A 23,173-nucleotide genomic window follows, 5' to 3' on the forward strand; every position below is an offset into this window, starting at 1 on the left:
TTCAAAACGAAGAAAACTAAACATTAAATAATAGTTTTTGCATAACAGTTGTTATCACTAATTATGTTTGTTTTGTTGAATATCTTTTATATATAACATAATAAAGCTTTTAAACCAATTACAACATGATATGTATCCATACTTAAATTGTTAAATTGATAGAACATTCAAGTGTTATCTAAGCTAAAAGTTGCACAACAACCATATACGACTATTGACAACCATTGTGCGGTTTCTCCTTTTATCTTTTTCACGAGGTAATTGAAATATTCATTTAATTGTACACTTCGTGGCCTGATTATTGAGCTTGAGCTTGACGGCCGCACATTTCGTAGTTGCTTCCCGTGATGGATCTGAGCTAGTGAAGTTACACAGGGAACCACGTATATAGCAACTTGGGATTAGTTTACCATTTACACGTCGTGGCCTGATTATTTGAATATTTCTTCTTCGTGCCTCGATAAGCTACATCTATTATATTATCAATATTTAACTCCCGGAATGGCGTTAGTTTTACATACAAACAATATACGCACGAAATCTGCAACATATTTTTTTCTGTGAAAGTATGAAATTGAGTCAACTAAATCTAAAATTGAGTAAATTCAGTTTCGTGTGTGAGAATGTCACACGCTCACAGAAATTCAACAACAATGCACAGTGGTACAGTAAGGCAATGTAGGCGGACACGAGTTTTTCGATGCGATTTTGTGGTTTTAGAGTAAAATTTTTTTCTAAGAACTTGTTTCTTATATTTAGTCTATTTTTTATGTGCAAATGAAAATTAGGGTGGTCCTGAAATCGACTAAATGAAAAAACTAACTTTTTATTTGCATAAATAAATGTATACATTCATCGGCACAGTTGTAGATCAACTAATTTTAAGCAACTTTCGGTATTTCTTCACAATATTTATACAATATTTGTTCTATCAAATGATACCAAAAAATATTATTTATGTTTGCCCTAAACGGAGACATCAATATATCAAAAGGGCCTATTTTTAAAATAGAAATAGTGAAAACTTTTCATCTGTATAATATATCGACAATGTTTTTTCGTCAAAATTGGCGTATTTTTTATTAAAGTTACCGAAGAAAACTTTGTTTTTAAATTTGAATTGAAAAAATAGAGCGAAAAGACTGTTTTTGGAAACCAAATTTTATGTCTACAAAAAAGTTTTTTTACAAAGTTACTTAGAATTAGTTGGTCTACAAGTTTGCCAAAGAATGTTTTATTTCGTTGATATTAGGACCACCCTTATTTTCATTCGCACATGAATCGAGGACTATGTATAAGAAACAACTTTTTACAAAAACTATGGCTTTAAACCGCAAACCAAAATCGCAACGAAAAGCCTATGTCCGCCTAAATTGCCTTACTCTACCACTGTGCAATGAGTTTAGTTACCTTTTTCACCACAAGAGGGGGTGTTCCCTGTCTGTCTTCACGGGAATATATGGGAAATTCGACAGTGAACTATATTGTTATTTTAAGATATTTGATTACGCCTAGGTCCCTTACGATTTTGCATTTTTCTACTGGTTGGTTTCCTAAGAAAACGTTTGTAGGTGGTGTTACTGTTTTTCTGCTAAAGGCTATTGAATTACATTTTTTAATGTTGAGTTGTAATAGGCTTTTGATGCACCAAGTGTAGAAAACATTAATTTCATTCTGAAATATTTCGAAGTCTTCTGCATTGGTTATTTCTATAAAGAGCTTCATGTCATCAGCATATACAAGCACATGTATTGACTTAAGAAGAAAGGAAATGTCATTTACGTATAATATAAAAAGAAGAGGGCCCAGGTGGGAACCTTGAGGAACCCCAGAAGTTACTTCTATTGGGTTTGAAAAGGAATTTTGAAAGCGGACTATTTGTGTTCGTTTTGTTAAGTATGACTGCAGCCATTCCAAAAATTTTGTTTCAGTTCCGTATTTTTCGAGCTTGAAGAGCAATAATGGTATGTCGATTCTGTCAAATGCCTTGCTAAAGTCCGTATAAAGAGCTTCTACGTGGTTACCGTTGTCCATTACAGTCAGAGTGAAAGTTATGAATTCCAAAAGATTTGTGGTAGTTGATCGGCCTTTGTAAAAGCCGTGCTGTTGAGTTGTAATTTGGTGTTTTACTTGTTGAAAGATTTTTTCATTAATTATTGATTCAAATAATTTTGGAATGCATGAAATAATGGCAATTCCACGATAATTACGAATGTCAGATTTAGCGCCAGATTTGAAAATTGGCACTAAATATGAAGTTTTCCAGAGTTCTGGGAAAATTCCATTCTTCAGGGACATGTTAAAAAGGTGTTGTAAGGGTGTAGATAGTTCTTCTGCCAAGTTGTTGAGAAAAATTGGAGCTATTCTGTCAGGTCCAGGACCTTTCGTAGCGTCTAAATTTTTAAGTGCGTTTTGAATTTCGAATTCAGATATTTGATTGACAGATAAAGAATTCGACAATTCAGGAAAATACGAGAAGTATTCGCGGTCGCGATCTGTTTCTTCATATGTGGTGTAAATTTCTTGAAAAAAAGTGGCAAAAAGACTACATATTTCATTACTAGTTTGTCCTATATTACTGTCAAGATGCATTCGTGATGGAAAGTTGTTACTTTTTAGTTTGGTTTTTACGTAATTAAAGAAGTTCTTAGGGCAAGACTTGATTTGATGTTCGATTTTACGATTATGTTCTTCATGTGCAATTTTAATGGCTGCGTCAAGTTGACAGCAAATTTCTTGGTAATTTTGAAGATTTTCGCTATTGTTTATTTTTTTGTATATTTTATGTGCTTTTTGTTTTCTATTTTTTAGGTTCTTCAATTGTGGATTAAACCACACTGGATATTTGTTGGTGTTCGTTCGTCTTCTTATTATGATATCTACTCGGACAGTGCTCCGTCACTAAGCCGACGTATGTACAAAGAGCTTTTTTGTTGAGCTCTAGGAGCTTTTTTGAATGATTCTCGTTTGGTGTTATAAATCTTTTAGATTGGGAACACTTTTTGACATCCAACCAATTGGTTATCACCTTTTGTTCCTCCCAGCGTTTAAGTGTTTGATATACCGCAGAAAGGTTCTGGGCCGATAAACTGTGAGTTAGATCCATGTTTTGCAAGTTCGTCTGCCTTTTCATGCCCACTAATGCCACAATGTCCTGGAACCCAATACAAATTTACTGAGTTTGTTTGACACAGCTGTCGCAATGTGAGAATACATTCAAAGACAATCTTGGATGTACATTTATAAGCATCAAGTGCTTTCAGCGCTAGTTGACTGTCAGAGAAAATACAAATACAGTCGAATCCCTCTATAACGACACTTTTTATAGCGACAAATCTCGCTAGAGCGACATTCTCAACAGTCCCTTCTGTTTTATACTAAAATTCTTCGTTTTATTGCGACATTTCGCTATCACGACCTTCCTCCATAACGGCATACCAAAACTAATACTTGTCATTCTTTATTACGACAATAGTACAGTCGAATCTCTCTATAGCGACATTGCTGAATCTATAACGACATTCTCAACGGTACCTTCTGTTCTACATATGCAAACATTCTTCGTATTATTGCGACATTTCGCTATAACGACAGTCCCTTGCGATGTCGCTATAAAGGGATTCGACTGTATTTGCATGTTTGTATTTTTCAGGCAGACACACATTCGCACATTCAATGATTGCAAAAACCTCTGCTTGAAACACTTTCCTGTTATAGCAATGCACGCAATTGAACTTTATCTAACATAAACATAGCTTATAACTTGTTCATATAGGTATATTCACGAATGTTTAGCAAATAATATTAATGGGTTTACTTTAAACATAGACATTAGGGTGATAATGACTGTATGGAAAAAAATCATCATCGAATTTCAAAAGCCGATCATGTAAATTTTGTTTATTGGCCCAAAAATGGACTATGCGAAATTCCAGCTCAATCGAATATGACTTAGGGATGCCTCAAAGCGTTCAAAGTTGTGATTTTCTGACCGTCGAATTTCTCCCTGTTTATCTATCCTTGGCAAATTTCCTAGGGTCAAAAATCACAGCTTTGAGCTCTTTTAAGCACCCCTAAATCATATCCGATTGATCTGAAATTTCGCAGAGCTACTTTTTTGGGCCAATAAACAAGATGTACGTGGTCGGTTTTTAAAATTTGGCATGACTCTTTTCGCTGACACCCTAATAAACATAGACGTAGTATGTGATGAATAATTATTCTAGTAGTTATTTTTTGAGACACCACATGGTACATAATCATAATCATAAATATTTTCAACTATAATCATAATTATTTTCAACGATGATTATTATAACCATCGTTGAAAATAATTTTTTGGGCTTTCATTAAGCTTTTTAAGTCTATGGTAATTCACCTTAAATTCTGTTTATCTTTATTATATTTATTTAGGTGAGTTTTAGGCATTTTAAAACTCGCTGGATCAAATTTGATTGAACTTTGAAAAAATTGGAGAAATTTTACAAAAATGTATTAGACTGCCTCGCTACAGTAATCAGATAAACTATGAAGACTAAACTTCGGCATTAGCTTGCTTTTATATTGGATGTTAATTTTACAGTAGGCGTGTCTTTGTGAACTAGAGCGAGTAAAACAACAACAACAAATCGGCTATAAAGGCAAATCGTTTGAATACGTTAACGTCGGCTGTGCTAGGGAGGAAGGCTTTGTTTCAGCTCCAGTTTGTATCATGTAGGAGCTAACGACCACTGCTACTTCTAGTTAGATATATTGTGGTGTACTCCGTGTTACTTTATATGCAATGTCAGCACCGACAAACTGACATTAATCCTTGAACAAAAATGTACGATTATTCTGCTCAAAAATTCAAATCTAAATACGTTACAACACTAGCGCCACACATACTTGGGTTCGCGCAACAACTCTACCGTACTACAGATGACCAGAGATGCCAGATGTGAAGGCTCGTCTTTATTTGGAAGACATTTGAGCTCGTATGAAGACGTGAAAGCCTAATAGTCGGCGGATTAGTTGAACACGATTTAGTGTGTTTACTATGATGTTAGGTAACTGTAAAAATTTCAGTAAAGATGTGTTCACATATTAATAATGTGTGATGACATGTTTCGTGATGCGTGATGACATTTGAAAAAATGACCTGGCATCCCTGTAGATTACTGATCAGCATTCCGTCATATCAAACGTCACGTCGGTTGACAGCCAATTTTGACATAAGCGATCGCTGCATTTTAAAATGACGGTTGCAGATTTTTGATCAAATTTCAGAATCTAGTTTCATGTCAGTTTGTCGGTGATGTCAGTTCGTTCTATCACTATGAGTATCAGTGATAGTCGCCCCCAGACTTGGCATTTCACCCCAAGAAGGTATTACTTTGATGAAGTTTCTTACCTTCATTAGTTCAGCATACCATATATCGTTAGGCGTAAGGACACCTTTTCCAAGAATACAATGAATCAATGCACTGCATTGACAAAGTAAGTGCTCCGAGGTTTTTACTTCAAAATTACACTGCCGGTACCCGGATAACTGTCCCATAATGAAAAACAACATGTGGAGAAAACGGCGATTTAATATTATCCGTGAATTTTCGGATTTCCAGCAATTACATCCAGAACCAATGACCATAACAGTTTCATGGCACCACAAGTTTATCGTTGAGAACAAAAAACCATGGATGGAATTGGTTTTACGTTATATAACTTGAAAAAAGGACAAAATATGCGGGTACATTTTAAAAGTACTCGCATATTTTGTCCCATCACATATAAATTCAACCAGCAACCGGCAGTATCATTGGCAACGTAGATTGTACTACAGAAAAACAACATTAGTCTAGTTAATTAAATCAGATCAGATTCATTCATACTGAGTAGGTTCCGTGTGATTCTATTACATGGTGTAATGAATCTAAGCTTTAGATTATCTTGCTTTGGAGGAAGCCCTCCAGTTAATATCAATCGTCATTGAGTACCAGCCTCTGAGCTCAGATTTCAAACAGCATGAAAATACCCCACAGAATGGCTCTGGCCCGACGAATGCTGTTGAAGAACCAATCAGCTTTTTTATTTCCTTCTATACAACAGTGACCAGGTACCCAGTATAGATTAACAACGTTTGTTACAGTTAGTTAGTTAGATCGCCCATTTTAAAGCTAACTGCATAAAATATGACTTTAGGACTTTAGGATTGGATTCAATCATTTTTAAAGGAACATTGAAATTAGCCTTAGAGTCTATCCAGTCTTCAATCATATTATTGGTTATTAAGGTTTAAATTTGAAATCTTTGAGAATTCGTGAATGTCCTTCTTTTGATCCTCTTCCTGAAAAGTTTTAACACGTTTGGGCCTAAGAGCACCATTGTTTCATCCCTCTCTCTCTCTCTCTCTCTCTCTCTCTCTCTCTCTCTTTCTCTTTCTCTCTCTATAGCGAAGCATGTTCTCTGGTAAGTCTTCACGAGGATCGTTGACCAACCATAAAAGTATATAAGCATGAGGACTGCCGTGGTGCTGAAATTCTATTCGTTTAAAATAGTCAACGACATAGTAATCTCTAAAAGAGCTATACGATATTGATAGAAGTGACTTCATAAAAACGTTAACCAGTTTATGAAAGTTATCACAACCCGTCACAGGATCTTCATTCAGTAGTGTGGTTCATTGTAAAGCGGTCAGATGTTGCAAGATGTCGGTTATTTCAGCATCATTGGACTCGTTCGGAAGCTTGTGGAGTATTGCAAGCAGATTCGGCCATCGAGCTTCATTTACGCTCATCGTTAGAAACATCGGATATGTTCGGGTTTAGGCTCTCGTTGATCCCGGCGCATTGTTTCGCTGGTGGCCATCATGAATGGTGTTACACGAACGTCAGACTTGAAAGTTCTTGAATGGCCTAGATAAATATTGAGGAAGGACAATTCATCAGCGAACGGATTATATATGATAGAGAGCGGTGTCTTGTTCTGTCCCGGATCGATTTCAAGATACATATCCTCGTTCCAAAGAAGGGTATGTTTTGACCAATCAGGAGCTACACCTCGTTTAACTTATCAATAATCTCCAGATCAACCGCTTGAGGTGTACTATGTTGTCGTACTGCAGGGATGCCAGGTCATTTTTCCAAATGTCTTCACGTTGTAATAAAAAATGTCTTACATATCTTCCAACCCGAGACGGTTCGTTAGGAACGACCAAAAACTGAAAAAGTTACCGGCCAATCGAAAACTGTCGAGCAAAAAAAAAGGTCACCGTCTCTGCCAAAATGCGGGTCATCTCACATATTTTCAAATGTCTTCACATATTTTTGAATTTCTTCCATTTGTCTTCAATAACAAACATGTCTTCACCGCAGGGTAAATGTCTTCCATTTGTAGACATATCTTCCAATCAGGCATCGCTGTCGTACTGATTCAAACGTAGCGAAATTTTCTTCGGTGAAACGTTTTGTTTGTAGAGTGGAGTGGTGGAGGTTGCAATCCCGATCAAACGATTATAACAAACACGTAACACAAATATATCGGAACTTTATATAAATAACAAAGCCTGTAATAGTGTAATTTTTTTATATGCCAGAATGATAAAAAGTGCAGAATTTTATCAAATTCTGTTATCATACACTTGAATGTTCAAAAGAGTGTTTTTAAGCATATTTATAACAAAATTTGTTATTCAATTAACAAAACATTGTGCATTCTAACTAATTCTGATCTTTTTTTTGCTAAAAACCTTACAAAACTTGCTATAATTTGTAATAATCATTGAGTGACCGAGATTAGAACACAAGTTGATACAAAAAGTTGACAACAAAATAACAAGATATGTTATAATCTTGATATTTTTGGCTGATTGGGATGAAACAAACTCTCATCATTATTTTCAAGCATTTAATTCTACTCGTGAACAGCTTTTTAAATTTTCGAGCTATTATCAGTTTAATGTGTTGTTGATAATAGTGCATTTTAGCACAAATCATCCAAATAATTACATAGTGACAATAATGCGGTGATTATCTAGTAAAACACCGAAACAGAGTTAATATTCAAGTTAGAAATGAGCCATTGAGAGCAAAAGTGGTACATGTGCCATTAAGTAAATTTTTCAGGAGACGCGATAAACGAAAACACTCAAATAGTAAATTATTTTCAACAATTTATTACAACATAACTGCACTAAATCATTGCTGGAAAGGTTTCAAAAGACGGTGCATGAAAGCGTAACGAGTTCTGGTTGAGAAACTTACACAAACTTCAATGGAAAAACATGTACCACTTTTGTTCTATGGGAAAAATAATGACAACGAGAAAACGTTGAGAGCAAAAGTGGTACATGTCCAGTGTGAGCATGAAGGATGCATTATAGCTCTCTTATCTTAGGACATAGAACATTCATGTTTTCAGCAGAGTTGTTCAAGTGATTGAGTACTATAGAATGATGATACTATAGAATAGTACTATAGAATGATGATCTGTTTTTTAAGTAATTCTGTTCCTTCGTGGCGCTAGTGTATGTGTATTTGGTAACAGCATACGAGTCGATGCTGAAATAGGTAAAATGCTTTCTGTTACAAAATAGTCATGGGTACACTAGCGCCTTGTAGTGAGGAAATTACAAAGCAGACAGATCTTCATCTGAAAGTACTCAATCACTTGACCAATTTTGCTGAAGACATGATTGTTTTATATCCTAAGATCCTCGACTTACAATTCATCTAACATGCACAGACTGAACATGTACCACTTTTGCTCTCAACGAAATGGTGATTATGTTAATTACCAAAAATTGTGTTGGCTATAAATTTGGTTTAGGTTATCAGATTTCGGTTTTTCTTGGATATTCTATTACATTATTGCGTTCTGCATCAATATATGTAAAAAACTCAAAAAGTGTAAAAATGGCACATGTACCACTTTTGCTCTCAACGGCTCAAATATTCCAAGGTACACAGCCCTAGGAGTTATATGGAATAGTGACGTGGAACTGAACACAGCAAATAAAGGGATTTTTAGTTACAAAGGATACAGCGTCCACAGACAGAATCATTTCGTTTGTTCATTAACTGACGTATTTTCATTCTCAGGCGTCTCTGATTTAATCTACTATATAAAAATGGAATTCCGTAACGCTTGATCCTATTGATATTATTCCCTCCGTCTCTGTGGTGTACAGTAATCATTATCATTTAAAATCGTTCTAAATCAGAAAAATAAGCGGTGACATAAAGGTTTTTTAACCCGAAAATGTTCGCTGATGTTCAGGAAAGACATTTGGAGAAAAATAATTAGTATCTGATTACTACATTTTGAGATATTATTCACAAAACTACGTAAAACATGCAAAATTATGACTTTTCAAGCTGAATTTGCCTCTAAATCAAAATTCAAAGCGATGACATGTGATTCTTTTTTCATTAAAATGTTTGTTTTGTTCAGGAAAGACATTCGAGGAAAAATAATTAGTATTTGATTACTAAAACTTGAGATATTATCCACAAAACTACGTAAAACATGCAAAATTGTGACTTTTTATACTGAATTTACCTCTAAATCAAATTTCGAAGCGATGATATAAGATTCTTTTTTCATTAAAATGTTTGTTAATGTTTAGGAAAGACATTTGAGGAAGAATAATTAATGGTTGATTACTAAAATTTGAGATATTATTCAGAAAACTACGAGAAAAAAGCAAAATTATGACTTTTTAAGCTGAATTTGCGTTTAAATCAAAATTCAAAGCAATGACATGTGATTCTTTATTCATTAAAATGTTTGTAATGTTAAGGAAAGACATTCGAGAAAAAAATTAGTATCTGATTACTAAAACTTGAGATATTATTCACAAAACTACGTAAAACATGCAAAATTGTGAATTTTTGTGCAAAATTTACCTCTAAACCAAAATTAATAGCGATGACATTAGATCCATTTTTCATTAAAATGTTTGTTAATGTTCACGAAAGACATTCGAGGAAAAATAATTAATACCTAATTACTAAAACTTGAAATATTATTCACGAAACTACGTAAGACATGCAAAATTGTGACATTTTATACTCTATTCGTCTCCAAATCAAAACTCAAAGAGATGACATGTGATTTTTTTTTCATTAAAAGTTCGTTGATGTTCAAGAAAGACATTCGAGTAAAAATAATAGGTATTTGATTACAAAAACTCGAAATAATAATCACAAAACTACGTGAAAAATGCAAAACTAAGATTTTTATGGTTAATTCGTCTCTAAATCATAATTCATAGCGATGACATGTGATTTTTTTCAATGAAATGTTCGTTCATGTTCAGGAATGACATTTGTGAAGAAATGATAGGTATCTGATTACCTGTAGATATTATTCACAAAACTAAGTAAAACGTGCAAAATCATGAATATTTAGACTCAATTTGTCTGCAAATCAAAATTCAAAGCTATGATATGTGATTGTTTTCCAATAAAATGTTAGTTAATGTTCAGGAAAGACATTTGAGAAAAAATAACACGTATCTTATTGCTAAAAGTTGACATATTACTCAAAAAACTACGCATGTCGGAACATTTTTGAAGATGATTTTCTGCATACAAAGAAACACCTTAAAATACTTTCTTTGATTTTTTTTGAAAAACATATAATACATGCAAAGCTTTGACTTTTTAAGCATAAGCTCAAATCGCATCTTGATCAAAATTCAGAACGATGACATGTGATTTTTCTTTCAATAAAATGTTCGTTGTTTCTTTAACATTTCCAAATATTTTTTGCAGAAAAATCCATGTTTTGAATCAGTGCGAGTCGAGCATAAAAAATTTACATTTCTGATGTATTCGTAGATTAGTGAATAGTAACACATTACTGGATTTGATTTTCTTTTTTACATTTACCCAAACTAGATCTTGGAACATTTAGCTGGAGGAAAGGTCCCATTTCATTGGTTTGAACATAGATTAGCAGGCGACTTGAGCATTAAAAGTCATTTTTTATTTTTACATAGTTTTGTGGATTAAAGCACAATTGTTAGTTATCAGAAAACCTTCACTTCTTCTCAGACGTGTTCCTTGGACACCAACAAACCTTTTCGTTTTGAAAAAAATCACAAGCATCTCTTTAGATTTCATTATAGAGGAGAAATAAGCATGAATGTTCATGCTCAATTCTTCTTACTTACTTTAATTTCCTAAAAAGAGGTTTTACTGTAAACGATTGTCAAATAGCCCGAATATCACCCAGTATAGATATATTCGAAACTGGGATGACTCCACACAACATTTTCCAAAACGGCGGCTTCCGGCTTCAGGAAAATAACCTAAAGTGGTATTTGGCCAACCATTTCAATAATTCCGAAAGTGGAACTCCATACGTCGTTTGCAAATCCGATATGGCGACTTCCAGCCCAGCAAACCAGAAGTCGTATAAGGATGCTAATTCTAAATCGCTCAAATGTGCATGCCAAGTTTGAAATTCCATAAGATGCAACATTAAATTTGTTTATATCGTATAAAATTTAAATCCTATAAAACGCAATATAAGGTTATATATGAAGCAATTTAACGTGTCATATAAAATTGTAAAATGCGTCATTCCTCTAAGTCGTATACAATGCAATTTAAAATTTCAAATGAAGCCATTTAAGATAACCTGCGAAGTTATACAAAATCGTACCAATTTTTCTTTACAATGTATATATATGGCCTCCAGATTTGTACACATAGGCGCATTTCATGCATCTTTTATGATCATTTTTAACCAAATAAGGGTTCACTTAACAGAGTTGAGCGCGAGTTATATGAACCAATTTGTTTGCTGGGAGTTTATGTGTGTTCTGTTCTCAAAATATTGAAGTATTTAAAGTGATGATGAACATATAAGATGTGAAATATTTTTTAAGTCAGTTGTGATAAAGCAGCAATGAATTATAATAAATGATTCTTAAATTTAAAACCTTTGATCCCGAGCATCGCCGGGAACGTTCAACTAGTAAAATATATTTAATAAAACTGGAAAGAATTTCGTTTACTCTTGGTGGTATCGTGCCTATACTGTTTTTTTTATCCTTGATGTTGAATGAGCACAACGAATTTTTTCCTAATGCGTCTAAATCAAAATTAATTATATTTCTTAAAAAACCAAATCTCTCTAATCCAACGATACTTATGTTATCATAATGAGTAGTTTTGTTCAATTAAACTCTGATTAAACCAGATTTATTATATGAATCTGACTCTGAGAATAATTTCAAAGCCGTAATGGGCTCACTAATAGGAAAATATCAGAACAAAATTATCAACAAGATCCAGCAAAAAATTCCTTTATAAGGCCGTGGAAACTGCGCTAGGAACCGACACAAGCACCGCTGCAATGATAGACCATTTGAACTCTACTCTATCTGTACTGTACAGTACTGTTGCCTTTGCTGCCATGTTTTTTTTTCAAGACATTAGTTTTGATTAGGTTCTAACAGTAGGTTGACGCATTGTAATTGTCGTCTGTGCTAGACAAGCTCGCATGTGATTGGTTCATCGTTCGCGTAAACTTGTCCTTGAAACGTTCTATCAATTTTTACCGCTGAGTAATGAAATAATAATAATGATAACTAGCTTGTTACAAAATTGTCCACCATTTCATCAATCCAACAAAATATTGGTTATTGTGATCCATCATGTTGTTATTCCGTTATTATTACACTTCATTTACTTTTCATTAGATTTAACAATGCTAAACTTATTTGATCCATCATGTTGTTATTCTGTTATTATCGTTTGAAATCTGACGGAAAATTTGTAAGTTTCATTTCCATTTTTATAGAATGTAGCCCAGTATAGAAACAAAGATGTAGTTCCACGTCAAAAAAATCAACTAATACTATTGTTAATAATCAAGATATCACAGAGGAACATAAAAAATCATACGATTTGCAGGAAATCAACGATGATATATAAAACCATATTCTCTGTGAATCACAAGTTTGTTAATAATGGTCCAAGATGTTGAATTTTTAGCAGTTTTAAGTTCTCAATTTTCCTCATACATTAGAAATGTATAATCACCTTTGTTGCCGTTTATATCATGAGAGTTTTTCAGCGCTGCCAAATAGGAATCACCAGCTTTGTCACCAGCAACTGTGCGAACAATCAGAATACTTATAACTAACACAGAATTTAATATGTACATTATCACAGAATAATTCAAAATTCCACTTCGTTTCAACATTGAGCACTCGTAGTTTCATCCGCAATGAATGAGGGCGTATAAGCTACTGAACATTGGTTCGCTTCCGACCGATAATTTGAAAGCGACTTCATTCTCATTTCGAATTCATCACAATTTAACCTGTAGGCATATCATTTAAATCACGCATTCCTGCACTAGATAACTCAACTCAATATTTTTTTGCAAGTGCTTTCATTCCAATTGTTTCACGTCTCTTATTGTTTGTATTGGATGTCGGTTCCAATGGTGGAGCCGACTGGTGGTTTCAAAACAGACAAGAAACAAAACAGTGACGGCCAAGTAAATTTTGAATTTAATCTTTTATTTTTAAAACAACTCAATGTTTCACTAAAGCTGTAATTTCACTAGTCAATGCCAATGTATAGAAGCTTAATATTGTTAAAAACTGCAGCGGTTTTTTTGTAGACTTCGGAAACTCTTACAAAGTATTTGAAATAAGCAATATCTCACAAAAGACACGAGAACCAATTGTCATCTATATATTTATGCAGTATAAACGTTGGACCAGAGCAGCAATGTAAGCAAGCATGTAATGAAAAATGGTCGAAAATGAGAACTCCAGCATGACAAATGCGACGCCTGGTACACAACTTATCGTTTGACCGTTACTGTATCAAAACAAACGGCTCAGAACCAAACAAGGGAGAGAAATTTTTCAACGAAAAGCGACAGCTTGGAATATTAAGCATAGCACCGAGTTGTGCGTGATCAAAATATTTATTTCAACAATGGGATAAAAGTGTATCGTATGAAAAGCTGTTCATTGATTCACTTACCGCGATATTTCCGGTTTAACCAAGAGGCAATGAATTTGGTGACTAGAACAACTATGGGTATATTTTGAAACTTTGGGAATGAAAATCACAGTCGAAGTGGAAATAAATACTACAAGTTAAACAGCCTAAGGCTTGCACGAAATGGTGACGTAGGACTAAGCAATATAGTTCAAGTAATTTTGAGGTACAAGATAACCAAAAGTCTATTTTTTTTACTTTATTACACTTCATTCACTTTTCATTAGATTCAACAATGCTAAACTTATTTGATACCACGTAAAAAGACCACAATATATTAATAGATTATCATTTACAACACATAACTAACGACCTTAACCCTCTATTGCCCAAGTTAATTTTTAGGAGGACTTCGGTGAAATCACTATAAATCTTTATGAACATCTTTTAAGTATTTCTTGTAGCTTTTTAGACCCGTCTAAAGGCGGCACTGGGCACTAGACGTTTAAAGGGTTATATACCTTTTCAGTTTTCAAAAATCGAAAATTTTTTGTTGCATTATTTTTAAGTACAACTTCTAGGGAACATTTTCACAAATTTTTATGGAGATCTGAGCAATAGGGGAAAGTTAGAACGATTTGAAGTGCGCTTCGTCACGGCTGCAGTAGCTATACTTCAAACTTTATACGCGTTTTTGTTGGAATGGTGTTGCTAAAAAATGACTGCCGTGTTTACGATTGCGGTAAAACTACTGAACCGATTTTCTTCATCTTTTTTAATGGTTCGTTATCAAATTTCCCGGTTGTTAACCCTCTAGTGCCCAAGTTAATTTCTAGACGGGCTTCGGTAAAATCACTATGAATCATTATAAACACTTTTTAAGTATTAGTTGAAGCTTTTTAGAGGTTCGACTGAAGCCCGCTGATACACGAAATTTAACTTTGCTGAAAAAAAATTTTCAATGCAATTTTTGGCGCTCAAAACATGTTTTTCCGGGAAAAAGTTCCCGTTTGCACTGAAAACAAAATATTTTTTTTTTTTTTATTCTCGCTTATTTTCCGTCGGTCTAGTTCCGCCACTGTTGTGGCCATACCAGGACCCTAACTCACGACCCGTTTATTAACGGACCGGCGCCAACGGCTTTACTTCCTCATGCGATGGAAGGCGTGATCCCAGAGATTTTTCGCCTCAGAAAATCTCCCGGTGTCGGCTAGGATTGAATCTAGACCAGTTGGGTTGGTTGTGAGTGGATCACGCCACCTCACAACCATCGACACCTATGTCGGCGGTGGGATTCGAACCCAGGCGTCGAGCGTGGTTGGCGGAAACGTTACCAACCACACTAGGCCCCCGCTCATGAAAACAAAATACTCATGAAAATGATCGTTCGGAATCCGGCACACTTCTAAACTAATGAAATAATATGAGTTTTTTATTTCTGCTAGGTCTCTATCGTAAACACCTCTGCAAAAAACGGCGTTTCGGGGTACCGACCATTACTCCACAAATAATTGGTATTTCTTATGTGTAAACGTGTTTTTTTAATGTGGATCAACAAAACTTTCAGAAGTTACTACTTTCATGTAATAAAAAAGGTGCTACACGTTCAAAAAAAATGCAAACTTTGCTCTTTTTCTCGAGCAAAAAGGTAAATAACCTCTTGACGGTTTAAACATTAATTTTGTTTCCAGCTTGACAAGTAAGTTTTGATAATTTTCATCATTATATGGGTCATTCCATGTCAAGTGTCCGAAGAAATGCATCGACCATTATTTTGAAAATGCTGTATCTCTGGAACGCTACATTTTGTTTTTTGCTGATAAGTGATTCCTATGTAAAATCGTCTGCTAAACACATTGGCGTGGTCAAAATCAAAATCGAAGGGGGGGGGTATTTTGAGGAAACCGCAAATTAAGTTTTGAATCGAAAAAAATCTAATGTTGGCAACACTGCAAAAAAAAACACACAATATATGTTTATTTTGCATCCAAAATGAAAGTTCATTGGAAATTCAGGGTAATAACTTTTTCGTAGTGATTTGCTATATTATTAAGCTTTGGCATTCGATCCTTAATCGAAAACTTATGACAATCGAATGTTTTTTGTTCCTTTTTCACGAATCAATGAAGATTGCCTATAATTTGGTAACAGAAATTTCAGAACAAATATACGAAAAATATTTATTGATTAGATTAAAAACAGAAAGTCCTATCCTTATTGACCAAAAGTCTATTTTTTTTACTTTATTACACTTCATTCACTTTTCATTAGATTCAACAATGCTAAACTTATTTGATACCACGTAAAAAGACCACAATATATTAATAGATTATCATTTACAACACATAACTAACGACCTTAACCCTCTATTGCCCAAGTTAATTTTTAGGAGGACTTCGGTGAAATCACTTTAAATCTTTATGAACATCTTTTAAGTATTTCTTGTAGCTTTTTAGACCCGTCTAAAGGCGGCACTGGGCACTAGACGTTTAAAGGGTTATATACCTTTTCAGTTTTCAAAAATCGAAAATTTTTTGTTGCATTATTTTTAAGTACAACTTCTAGGGAACATTTTCACAAATTTTTATGGAGATCTGAGCAATAGGGGAAAGTTAGAACGATTTGAAGTGCGCTTCGTCACGGCTGCATTAGCTATACTTCAAACTTTATACGCGTTTTTGTTGGAATGGTGTTGCTAAAAAATGACTGCCGTGTTTACGATTGCGGTAAAACTACTGAACCGATTTTCTTCATCTTTTTTAATGGTTCGTTATCAAATTTCCCGGTTGTTAACCCTCTAGTGCCCAAGTTAATTTCTAGACGGGCTTCGGTAAAATCACTATGAATCATTATAAACACTTTTTAAGTATTAGTTGAAGCTTTTTAGAGGTTCGACTGAAGCCCGCTGATACACGAAATTTAACTTTGCTGAAAAAAAATTTTCAATGCAATTTTTGGCGCTCAAAACATGTTTTTCCGGGAAAAAGTTCCCGTTTGCACTGAAAACAAAATATTTTTTTTTTTTTTATTCTCGCTTATTTTCCGTCGGTCTAGTTCCGCCACTGTTCTGGCCATACCAGGACCCTAACTCACGACCCGTTTATTAACGGACCGGCGCCAACGGCTTTACTTCCTCATGCGATGGAAGGCGTGATCCCAGAGATTTTTCGCCTCAGAAAATCTCCCGGTGTCGGCTAGGATTGAATCTAGACCAGTTGGGTTGGTTGTGAGTGGATCACGCCACCTCACAACCATCGACACCTATGTCGGCGGTGGGATTCGAACCCAGGCGTCGAGCGTGGTTGGCGGAAACGTTACCAACCACACTAGGCCCCCGCTCATGAAAACAAAATACTCATGAAAATGATCGTTCAGAATCCGGCACACTTCTAAACTAATGAAATAATATGAGTTTTTTATTTCTGCTAGGTCTCTATCGTAAACACCTCTGCAAAAAACGGCGTTTCGGGGTACCGACCATTACTCCACAAATAATTGGTATTTCTTATGTGTAAACGTGTTTTTTTAATGTGGATCAACAAAACTTTCAGAAGTTACTACTTTCATGTAATAAAAAAGGTGCTACACGTTCAAAAAAAATGCAAACTTTGCTCTTTTTCTCGAGCAAAAAGGTAAATAACCTCTTGACGGTTTAAACATTAATTTTGTTTCCAGCTTGACAAGTAAGTTTTGATAATTTTCATCATTATATGGGTCATTCCTTGTCAAGTGTCCGAAGAAATGCATCGACCATTATTTTGAAAATGCTGTATCTCTGGAACGCTACATTTTGTTTTTTGCTGATAAGTGATTCCTATGTAAAATCGTCTGCTAAACACATTGGCGTGGTCAAAATCAAAATCGAAGGGGGGGGGGGGTATTTTGAGGAAACCGCAAATTAAGTTTTGAATCGAAAAAAATCTAATGTTGGCAACACTGCAAAAAAAAATTTGATCACGTAGTTCGATTCCACATCTAAAACCCTTCAAAATGATATGTCAATAACACCTGTAGCTCATCAGGGTCCTGAGATATTCACAAAATAAAAAAGGTGTTTTGCTAAATTCGCAAAAAGTGGAAGCAGTCCCATTGGCCGAGGGGTCCACCAATCGGTACAACACTTTGTACTTATAAGTTCCAGCTCGAAATACATCGACTCACAAATTTTGGTCGAAATCGGAGATGGTCGATGCATTTCCTCGGACACTTGACATGGAATGACCCATATATCATTATCAAAGCAGAATATAACTTGTATTTAAACTTTAAACTATCTTGCTGACTATAAATTGAGCTAATCGTTGTAATTGAGGATTACAAACGTTTTTTTTTTGCTGAATTTGTTGATATTTTTTTTTTTTATTCTCGCTTACTTTCCGTCGGTCTAGTTCCGCCACTGTTGTGGCCAATCACCGACGCCCAGGGAGACGACTTTACACCCAGGACCCTAACTCACGACCCGTTTATTAACGGACCGGCGCCAACGGCTTTACTTCCTCATGCGATGGAAGGCGTGATCCCAGAGATTTTTCGCCTCAGAAAATCTCCCGGTGTCGGCTAGAATTGAATCTAGACCAGTTGGGTTGGTTGTGAGTGGATCACGCCACCTCACAACCATCGACACCTATGTCGGTGGTGGGATTCGAGCCCAGGCGTCGAGCGTGGTTGGCGGAGACGTTACCAACCACACTAGGCCCCCGCTTGTTGATAATTTGGTTATATATATATTTTAATGTTTTCATATCAGCAAGCATGTGTAGTGTAGTTCATTCGTACTAAACCAGGGAGAACGCTATGAAATCATTTGAAAAACAACTATGTTACTTCGCAAAGCCGCGTAAAACGTGTTACTTCGGGAAACCGTGTAAAACCGAAATGATTTACGTGATAAATTCGAGAGTAAGAAAGACGAAACGTGAAAATACGAACCGTGATTCAATTGATACGTCACTGTATTTTGAACCAACATAATTGTTATTTTAAAATAATGATAAAAAATTGAAAAACTAAATGATTAAACCTTTGCATTTTCATTAATTTGTGGTAAATACACTGAAGTTTGATGTTGAATGTATTATTCCATATTCACACAATTTATTCAATCAAAATTTACCAAATGATAAGCATGCAAACAAAAAATCGAAAATAAGAAACCATGGTTCTACCGTGTAAGTCCTAAATCAAGATCATGGAAATTCAGGATGAACGAGCACTAGTACCACAATAACGTTCAAAACCTATCTCTCAGATGGTCTCGAGGTACGATGCTGGCCTCAGAATCCAGTCGTCGTAGGTTCGAGTTTCGGATCGGGAAAGACTGTTAGTGTCAGTAGGATCGTAGCGCTAGCCCCGCAATTGTCCTGTACACTAAACACTCGGCTGCGAAGTCTGTGTATAAAAAAAAAGAAAATCAAGTTCCAAATCGGAATGTAGCATCTAGGCTTTGCTTTTTTTAATGTTCAAAACTATGATTACTCGTTACGAGTTAATAGTAACGATCAATCATACTTACGATAATGATAATTATGGTAAAGTCTTGCTCCTACATTTCGTATCGGAACCCGACCTTCGGTTTATTATACACAGACTTCGCAGCCAATTGTTACTGTACAGGACAGTTGCGAGGCTACGATCATACTGACATTAAACAGTCACTCCCGAAACGGGATTCGAACATATGACGACTGGCTTGTTAGGCCAGCATTGTACCTTGAGATTATTCAGGAGAAATTATGGTCATTATCATGGTTATAATTATAAATATGTATTCCGAAGGAATATAGATAATAATTTGCTTATCTGTTAGCAAATCCGATGCACGATACCTGGGCTGGCCCTATCTCCCATTTTATTCCGTCGTGTATTGCTGGGGATCATGGGAATGCTCGTAAATGGAAATAATAGTTAAGTATGCCGTGGCTGCTAAAATAAAGTAAATAACATGCGCATTGGGATAAATTATAAAGCTGTTAAATAAAAATGAATGAATGAATAAACAAAGCAATATAAACCGTTTTGTGTTTTTTTTTTACACCCGTAAGCGTTTAGTGTTACTTACTCGGGTATCCACCGAAACAAAATGCATCTAATTTCTTTAATTCTCCATCGATTTTAAATCTTGACCCGTCAAGATTGGAAAATTTCTCTATTTTTAGCATAGAGGACCTAAAGAGCCGTTAGTTCCATACGCTTCCCGTAAATACGAATCTTCGGGATCTTATTCTAGATCGGGAATCTGCTCCGGTATGGCCATTTCGGGGACAATTTATCTTATGGACTGAAATGAATGAAAACCGACTCTTTTCATGAATTTGAATACCAATGTAGTTCGCTTTTATTGACAACTTGCTAAAAATAGACAATATCCGGGTACTCTGCCGAGCATTTAAGGGGTAAAAAACCTCAGAGCCTCTTCTTTCGACCCCCCCAAACTTAACTTTAACCCTCTAAGACCGTTCCAAATTTGACTTTAACCATTTGAGACCGAGAGATTTTTTGTACAATTTATATTTTAAAGCTATTATTAAGCTTTCTGGTGACCCAGTGATAAAAACCCAAAATTAATCCACCTAGCGGTGACACCCAGTCTTTTTCTTTAGAACTTATTATTTGTTTGAGAAGATTTGCATGAAACCTTCAAATAATAGAAAAAATACAGCTTAATAATTTCTGCAGGAACTATTTTTCACTCTAGATAACGAATTTCTGGTAGCCAAAAGCATTACTATACCGAAAGTTTTGGAAGTAACATGAAATAAATATGTTTTAAATATATGATGCGATTTTTTTTTTTGTTCCTGGTATAATCGAAACGTCACTATACTCTCATATAGGTCAGATTATATATCATTCATTTTAGATTCAACTTTTTATAGTAGGAAACAGCCTAAACAGACCAAATGATACCCAGAGGCAAAAAATCAACTTTAGACGCCATTTTAAATAGTAGCTTCACACACACACACACACACACGCAATTTTCACGAAAAAGGCAAACATGTGAAATACCCAAAACAAGAAACATATGTTGCCTTTCTCCTAGAAAGGTATACCCGAAAAAAAATAACATTAAAAAACCTTAAAAGTTGCTGTAATTGTACATAGTTATACCGTAATTTAACTATGTTTTTCATTGTAAATACATTAATTTTACATTAAACATCAATGTCCTGAACAAGGATGTTCAATGTAAAATTAATGTATTTACAATGAAAAACATAGTTTAATTACGGTATAACTATGTACACTTATAGCAATTTTTAAGGTTTTTTCAATGTTATTTTTTTCGCGTATACCTTTCTAGAAGAAAGGCAACATATTTTACATGATGCAACTACTTTATTCTTTATTCAGCAACATATACTGCCTATAATCGCATATCAGTCCCATGTGGAAAATCATCGAGTTGAAAAAACAGCGCTTGAAGATATTTTTCTTATTTTGGGTATTTCACCTGTTTGCCTTTTTCGTGAAAATTACAATTAAGAATAAGAAAGAGACTAATATGCGATTATTTAGACCATCGAGTAGCAAAACAATCACGTAGCAGTCTCACCTTCAACCGATCGGTGTCGGAGTAGTTATATTTTTCTTTAGTATTTTGAATATGGGCAGACGTTTATGGTCGCAGACGGCTTCTAAATATGCTGCATGGAAAATGATGGAGACGTCCACCCATTACTTACCCCGACTTTAAGGTCATCGTTGAAAAAGCAAAACTTAAGGTTGAAGTCTTGCATATGCTACTAAATAATTTCCTTTCTAACGTCTCCAGTACATAGGCGTAGCCAAAGGGAGGCAGGGGAGGGGCGTTGTCCCCCCCTAAATGTTGACACTGGTGCAGAATTTTGTTTTCAATAATTCTAATAGCACAAAACGACATCTTTAGCCCATAGAAGCATCTGTGTAAAGTAACAGCCAGATCAAAAATAATTGGTTGAAATTCTTGCGCCATGTTGCGTGGAATTGCACAGGTTTTTCAGTTGATCCACCAAGGATATTGTAGCGGCAGAAGTACCGGGCAAATCCGCCTGCATCAACTAGCTTGGAGTATTGGAACCGAACTGTGAAAATTCCTTACCTTGATTCTCTTGTAACCTCACAGGAAACACGGTTCGATGAAGATAGTGCACCTGCCTACGCGTTGTCCTTGCTCAATCCCGCTAACGTAATACGCATGTCGTTGGAAGAGTAATTTTTTATGAAGTTGACAATTTTAATGGAGAGGTGGAAGTTTTGTATTAAAATTGCAGCAGTATGAGAGCAAATCGTAAGAACTTGGAAGAGTTGGATCTTATAGACCTGCTAGCTAAAGCCCGTTCTTTCTTCCCTGCGACTGAGAAAGCAGTTAAAATTGCACTTGCTCTACCATGGAAACATGCACGATTGAACGCTCGTTTAGCACATTACGTCGGGTGAAAACCTGGCTGAGGTCAACAATATTTGAACAGCGGTTGAGTGCTCTCTACTTGCTAAGTGTTCATCGGCAGATGGTCAACAACAATCGTGAAAAGACAAATGAACCTCTTCCGGAACGTTTGATGCCCAAAGATTTTATTGAGAATATTGACTGTGTCTTCAATCTTCACGTCCTTGGGAAGCTTTGACAGGATGTAGTTGAGATAGCGGCTGTGCGAATGGGTGTCCAGATTCCGGAGAAGTAAACGTACCTTCGCCGCATCACTCAGCTGGCCTGCATCGTTCTCGAAAAGGTCCTGGTAGCGGTTAAACAACAACTTCCGAACGTAACTCCGTTTTCTTCGTCGAAGACAAACTCGATGATGTTCGAAGAGAGGGACTCCAAAATCTGTTCAGGGGTTTGATACTGACGCTGCTGCTGCTGGACCGCTATCCGCTGTAAAATTTGGGCCATCTTGTGAATCATATCTTGAATTCCCGGTTGCGGCTTGGACAAAGAATAATCAAATTTTCACTCTGATGTCAAGGACAACTTTTCACTGGTTGCCTTGATGTAACAACCACTAAAGACTAGTATTTATTTCTATTTTTCAAAACACACTAAAGTCGCTTTTTCACGGGGGATACGTGCCGCGTAAAAAAACCGCGTAAATTCCGGAATCCACGTCAAAAAAGCCGCGTAAAAACAACCGCATAGAAGCGACCCTAGTGTACCACTTTTTTACTTCTAAAATTTTGAAGAGCTTGCCCCCCTATTTGAAATTCTGGCTACGCCCATGCTCCAGTATTTCGCAATACGTGCT

At 35.5% G+C, this 23,173-nt stretch overlaps 1 protein-coding gene across 1 annotated transcript in view; it reads right to left on the reverse strand.

The window, feature by feature from the left end:
- LOC129717649 (uncharacterized) overlaps nt 1–13,355 on the reverse strand; it is a 70,940-nt gene extending 57,585 nt beyond the window's left edge. The window contains exon 1 of the mRNA XM_055667714.1: nt 13,035–13,355. Coding sequence (XP_055523689.1) covers nt 13,035–13,197 — 163 coding nt within the window. The 5' untranslated portion in view covers nt 13,198–13,355. The remainder of the gene's footprint in view (nt 1–13,034) is intronic.
- Nucleotides 13,356–23,173: the final 9,818 nt, after the last annotated feature.

This window comes from Wyeomyia smithii, chromosome 1 (genome assembly GCF_029784165.1).
Source record: "Wyeomyia smithii strain HCP4-BCI-WySm-NY-G18 chromosome 1, ASM2978416v1, whole genome shotgun sequence".
NCBI classification, from domain to species: domain Eukaryota; kingdom Metazoa; phylum Arthropoda; class Insecta; order Diptera; family Culicidae; genus Wyeomyia; species Wyeomyia smithii.